Below are 5,856 nucleotides of genomic sequence, written 5' to 3' on the forward strand. Positions count from 1 at the left end.
TTAAATGGTAATAAAAAGGTGCAAGTACAAAGGTTTGCATATGTTAAAAAAACGATTGGTAGAGGGCGGCCTCAGGAGAAGAGCAGTTCCTGGAGCCCTGATGTCATCGAAGCTAGAAGTTCAGCTCCATGTATGCAGAACACGTCCATACACTCATCTTAGTGCTGGGCAGTATGACCCAAATTTTATATCAACAATAATTGTTGTATTTTCAACAATTATACCAATATCACGGTATTTGACAGTATTTTTCTTTTCATCACAGCTCAGCTAATAATAAAATGTACAAACGTTGCTTATTGATTAGCAAACCAGTCAGCTGACGTTACTCTCTTTCTGCAACACAGAAATTATTTCTTGACTTTTTTCTTTTCCTGTACCTCTGTGTCATTGTTTCCCTCCTTTACATGTGTTTCCTTCTTTGCCTAGTTGTAGTCACGCATTTTAGTACAGCTGTGAAGGAGGAGGGTTGAGCAAAGATCATTATTGGGTCTTTTGTTTTGTGTTATTTAATAAAGCTTAACAGGATGACTCAGCCTTTCGGTACACAACTACTTCCTCCGGGCTTTTCATAATAGAAGCACGTTAACGTCACGCATCAAATCTGTCCGTGCACGTCACTGAAGAGGTGCAGACTACATTCAGCGATGGCGAAAACGGGAGAAGTTTTTTTTAATGTCAGTCAGTTTAAGCAGTGTAATTGCCACCTGCCGCCAGTTATGGAGAAGCCCACTCCAATAGTAACATTAGCTTTGCTAATGCTCATAGCGGTGCTGCGAGGAAAAGTGTCTCCATGTGAAAACAGTTCACTGACGGGCGCGACGTAACGTGGCGTTCCAAACGTGTTCTAGCTATTTAAACCGGTATGTCCGGTTTTCAGAAAATTCATAACAAAAATAAAAACTGGTGTTCGGTACGAACTGGTATACCACCCAGCACCAACTCATCTAATATCTTAAAACTACCTAACGTTGGTTTCTGTACAGAAACTGCTGCTGATGTGACTACATGTGGACTCTAATCTCTTAAGAAACATTTTAAACTCATCTAACGCTGCCATTTCAGCTCATTCTAGCTCTGCACATCTCCTCAGGCCCAAGTTCTGTTGGAAGGAAAAGGTGGAAACCAGATTGGAGAAGAGGGCGCGTCTCCTCCGGCTGAATTGTGTAATGTGCTATAGGTGTGTAGTGTAGTAGTGACAGGAATTTATCAGCTGTTCGTGAAAAACTGTGGTGTCAGACGTTGGCCAGCTCCTCGGCTTCGTCTCGGTTCTCGTTGATTTCAGCCAGCGTCCTGACGAAGCGTGTCCACTCGTCTGCTTTGGGCACGCAGATTTGCTGCGGGAAGATCCAAACAGCAGATGAAGCGAAGCGTTGCAGAGAAAACTCAAGGTTCTGCTTTTAAATCTAAAAGCACGTGCAGGGATGAACAGAATCAATCATTTAAGGAGGCTGACATCTTACCTCTCCCACATCATAGACCTGAACCTGACCCTCGGAGTCTCCGGTGGCGATCTCCTTTCCAGAGTGAGACCATCTGACACGGTTCAGTGCTGGAGACCCGTCCACACACACGCTGGCAGTAGGAACCTTAAAAGCACATTGAGTTTATAAAGAAACAGGAACTCTGATACAATTTAGCTTGTATTGGAGGATAAACATTTATACATACAGTGGTTTGCAAAAGTATTCATACCCCTTGAACTTTTCCATATTTTGTCACATTACAACCACAAACATAAATATATTTCACTGGAATTTAATGTGAAAGACCAACACAAAGTGGTATACAATTGTGAAGTGGAAGCAAAATTTTACATGAATCAAAACATTTTTTACAAATAAAAAACTGAAAAGTGCGATGTGCAAATTATTCAGCCCCCCTGAGTCAATACTTTGTGGAGCCACCTTTTGCTGCAATTACAGCTGCAAGTCTTTTAGGGTATGTCTCCACCAGCTTTGCACATCTAGTGACTGCAATTCTTGCCCATTCCTCCTTGCAAAACAGCTCAAGCTCAGTCAGATTGGATGGAGAGCGTTTGTGAACAGCAGTTTTGAGATCTTGCCACAAATTCTCAATTGGGTTTAGGTCTGGACTTTGACTGGGCCATTCTAACACATGAATATTCTTTTTTTTAAACCACTCCATTGTAGCTTTGGCTTTATGTTTAGGGTCGTTGTCCTGCTGGAAGGTGAACCTCCGCCCCAGTCTCAAATCTTTTGCTGACTCCAACAGGTTTTCTTCCAAGATTGCCCTGTATTTGGCTCCATCCATCTTCCCATCAACTTTGACCAACTTCCCGGTCCCTGCTGAAGAGAAGCACCCCCAGAGCATGATGCTGCCACCACCATATTTGACAGTGGGATGGTGTTTTCAGAGTGATGTGCAGTGTTCTTTCTCCGCCACACATAGCGTTTTGCATTGTGGCCAAAAAGTTCAATTTTGGTCTCGTCTGACCAAAGCACCTTCTTCCACATGTTTGCTGTGTCCTCAACATGGCTTCTGGCAAACTGCAAACGGGACTTCTTATGGTTTTCTTTTAACAATGGCTTTCTCCTTGCCACTCTTCCATAAAGACCACATTTGTGTAGTGCACGACTAATTGTTGTCCTGTGGACAGTTTCCCCCACCTGAGCTGTGGCTCTCTGCATTTCATCCAGAGTCACCATGGGCCTCTTGGCTGCCTCTCTGATCAGTGATCTCCTTGTTCGGCCTGTAAGTTTAGGTGGACGGCCTTGTCTTGGCAGGTTTACTGTGGTGCCATACTCTTTCCATTTCCGGATGATGGATTGAACAGTGCTCCGTGAGATGTTCAAAGCTTGGGAAATCTTTTTATAACCTAAGCCTGCTTTAAACTTCTCCAAAACCATATTCCTAACCTGTCTGGTGTGTTCTTTGGACTTCATGATGCTGTTTGCTCCCCAATATTCTCTTAACCAACATCTGAGGCCGTCACGGAGCAGCTGTATTTGTACTGAGATTAGATTACACACAGGTGGACCCTTTTGAGTCATTAGCAGTCATCAGGCAACTTCTGAATGCAATTGGTTGCACTCAGGGAAAAGGGGGCTGAATACTTTTGCACGTCGCACTTTTCAGTTTTTTATTTGTAAAAAATGTTTTGATTCATGTAAAATTTTGCTTCCACTTCACAATTGTATACCACTTTGTGTTGGTCTTTCACATTAAATTCCAGTGAAATATATTTATGTTTGTGGTTGTAATGTGACAAAATATGGAAAAGTTCAAGGGGTATGAATACTTTTGCAAACCACTGTATATGTGTACATACTTCAGTATCATTGTTGAGGTTCCACAAGTCCAGGCGTCCAGATAGGTCCACACATGCAAACAGAGCGGGATGTGTTGGAGACCACATCGCATCGTAGACGTAGTCACAGCTGTCCTCAAATGAGTACAAAGGTCGGGTGCTCTGCAGCAGCAAAAGAAGGTAAACTGATTCAGTAATGAAACTCAAGTTAAGAGACAAGTGGGGTCTGATATATAAAAAAAGGATGTACGTGTCTCACCTTGGTGCTCCATAGCTTAASAGTCCAGTCAAAAGAAGATGAGATAAAGAGGTGAGAGAAATCTACAGGTCCTGCAGCACTGTGACAGCTCAGCCCGGTCACTGGACCATGGTGGCCTTCAAACACCTCAGTGATGCCTGCCTTACTGTAACACACCCACAAAACTGTAATTAACATCTTAATAACATGGAATTCAGACTTCAGCATCAACAATCTGTAAAAACAGTCATTAAGTTATCAGAGTTTGTAATAATTCCCAACAGCACTCACCTTCCATGGCGACACGCAGTATACACAGAGCCGTCCTCGCTCCCCACCACAAAGTTGTTCACGTCACCTAGAGGAAACGCCATGGAAGTTACAGCCACGGCTTTGCTCTGTTTGAACACCAGCTCCAGACTGTCCTGCGGGCAAAACGAAAAAAAAAATCGAACCAAACAGCTGATGTCTATCGCAACAGTTTTCCAGACAGAAGCAGCGTACCTGCGGCTGAGAGAGCATGTCCAGGCTCCAGGAGCACATCTTGCCATCAGTGGAAATGCTGATCAGGTTGTTGGCGTTTTGGGTTCCGACCACGCTCACACAGTGGACGGGGTGCTGAGCGCGATAAAGCACAGTTAGAAATGCTACACTAAACAACACGAAATAATAATAATAATTTAAAAATAGTCAGAAATAAAGCTGCAGAGGAAAATGTGGATTGCATTACTGTGTGTGCAGCCGCAGACAGAAGAGTTCTCTGAACTGGAGTTCTCTTGTTGCTTCTGTTGTCCCACAGGACTATTTGTCCGGAGTACGTCCCACCCACCACCAGGTTGGGGTGAAACTTTGCAAACCCAGCCGACATCACCTCTGACTGCAGACAAGACAATAATAAAAAAAATAATTTTAAATATTTGTTTTCATGGAGAACCTTTCAGAGTTTCAGTTAAAGTCGTGTAGTTGTTACCTGGCAGTGGAAGATGTACTCAGGTGTAGCCTTTTTGTACTTCATGTTCCAGACCAGCGCCACGCCATCAGGCTCATGTGGAGCGTCCTCATTGTTGTTGTACGAGGCCACCAGCAACTCTGGATACTGAGAGACAAACATACGAGTCGTGTTTAAATGCAGTGAAGAACCATCTGAGACTTCAGAGTCAGCACATAGGTACAATGAAAGACTGAATCCCTACTGCAGGCGCTGTACTGGACATGCATGAACTCATCCCACCTGAGGCGACCAGTCCAAACAGGTGACCACTCTGTTCTTAGTCCAGCGCTCATCTGCAAACTGCCTGTTCAGAACCAGCTTTGCACCCGCCTGCAAGTCACTGAGACCAACAAGAAAAAGTTTGTTCATTCGATTATAATTTGATTTCTAATTCTAAATTCAAATTTTTCTTTCCTTTTTTTTTTTTTGCAATACGCCTCACCCCTCTTTATCCTCGAGATCTCTCCCACTGTAGTCGAAGCAGACGTCCACCTGCTCAGACAGCGCTCTCTCCATGATTCTGCTGCCGCGCTCAAAAAACGACAAGAACTCATCAGAGTGCAGGACCTGCAGCTTCTCTTCCTCCGTCAGCTCCTTGGGAGTGTCTGCATTGATAATTACAAAATCAAGATATGCAATCACAGAAAGAATAAAACAGCACGCCCAGATAAGTTAAAAGAATATACCTTATATGTGCAGTAACAAAGCAAAAAGGCACATAGACACACATTTAGTAAGTGTGTAGCAGAGATGTGCACAAGTCTGTTTTTTGCAAGTCCAAGTCAAGTCTCAAGTCTTTGGCTCCAAGTCCAAGTCAAGTCTCAACTCTTTGACCAAAAATCGAAGTCAAGTCTCAAGTCTCTTGAACTCATTTCCAAGTCTAGTTGCATGTATTGCTCTACTGGCAGTTTGATCAAAGATATTCTAACTATACTAGATTATATTCTATAATATTGTCTTTTAATAAAATATTAAAACATAATACTGTTTTAAAAATACAAATAAGGTTAAAAGGATCCCTGATTAGGTGTAACATTAGACTTTATTTGATAAACATGTTTTTTAACTGTAAAATAAAGACTGTAAAAATACTGTAGGCTTTTAAATTTTTATAATTTTTAAACTAAAAGTTTAAAAATATATTACACGGATGGGGCCATTTTATTTACATGCAAAGCATTCTGGGTAAATGATGTGGATAGGTCATTGGTGCGAGGCTGCTAGCGAGCTATATCCACCCTGAAGGTTAATCTTAGAAATATCTGACGATCGACTCTTTTAAATGAAACCAGAGAGCGTTGACAGAGAGGAGAAGGTAGAAATGACTCAGCCTGTAACTGAAAATATGGATGGAGG

The 5,856-nt window shown here is 42.5% G+C and overlaps 1 protein-coding gene across 6 annotated transcripts in view; it reads right to left on the reverse strand.

Moving 5' to 3' along the window:
• Positions 1–243: 243 nt before the first annotated feature.
• LOC106534901 (cytoplasmic dynein 1 intermediate chain 2) overlaps positions 244–5,856 on the reverse strand; it is a 10,801-nt gene continuing 5,188 nt past the window's right edge. For all 6 annotated transcript variants that reach the window (XM_014031690.1, XM_014031688.1, XM_014031689.1 and 3 more), the window contains 10 exons: positions 4,943–5,105; positions 4,741–4,840; positions 4,480–4,605; positions 4,240–4,386; positions 4,014–4,127; positions 3,801–3,934; positions 3,531–3,675; positions 3,293–3,433; positions 1,464–1,589; positions 244–1,337 (listed from right to left, as the gene is read on the reverse strand). In XM_014031690.1, the coding sequence (XP_013887144.1) occupies positions 1,236–1,337; positions 1,464–1,589; positions 3,293–3,433; positions 3,531–3,675; positions 3,801–3,934; positions 4,014–4,127; positions 4,240–4,386; positions 4,480–4,605; positions 4,741–4,840; positions 4,943–5,105 (1,298 nt within the window). In that variant the 3' untranslated portion in view covers positions 244–1,235. The remainder of the gene's footprint in view (positions 1,338–1,463; positions 1,590–3,292; positions 3,434–3,530; positions 3,676–3,800; positions 3,935–4,013; positions 4,128–4,239; positions 4,387–4,479; positions 4,606–4,740; positions 4,841–4,942; positions 5,106–5,856) is intronic.

Source organism: Austrofundulus limnaeus, unplaced genomic scaffold (genome assembly GCF_001266775.1).
Source record: "Austrofundulus limnaeus strain Quisiro unplaced genomic scaffold, Austrofundulus_limnaeus-1.0 Scaffold1301, whole genome shotgun sequence".
In the NCBI taxonomy this organism is placed as follows: Eukaryota; Metazoa; Chordata; class Actinopteri; order Cyprinodontiformes; family Rivulidae; genus Austrofundulus; species Austrofundulus limnaeus.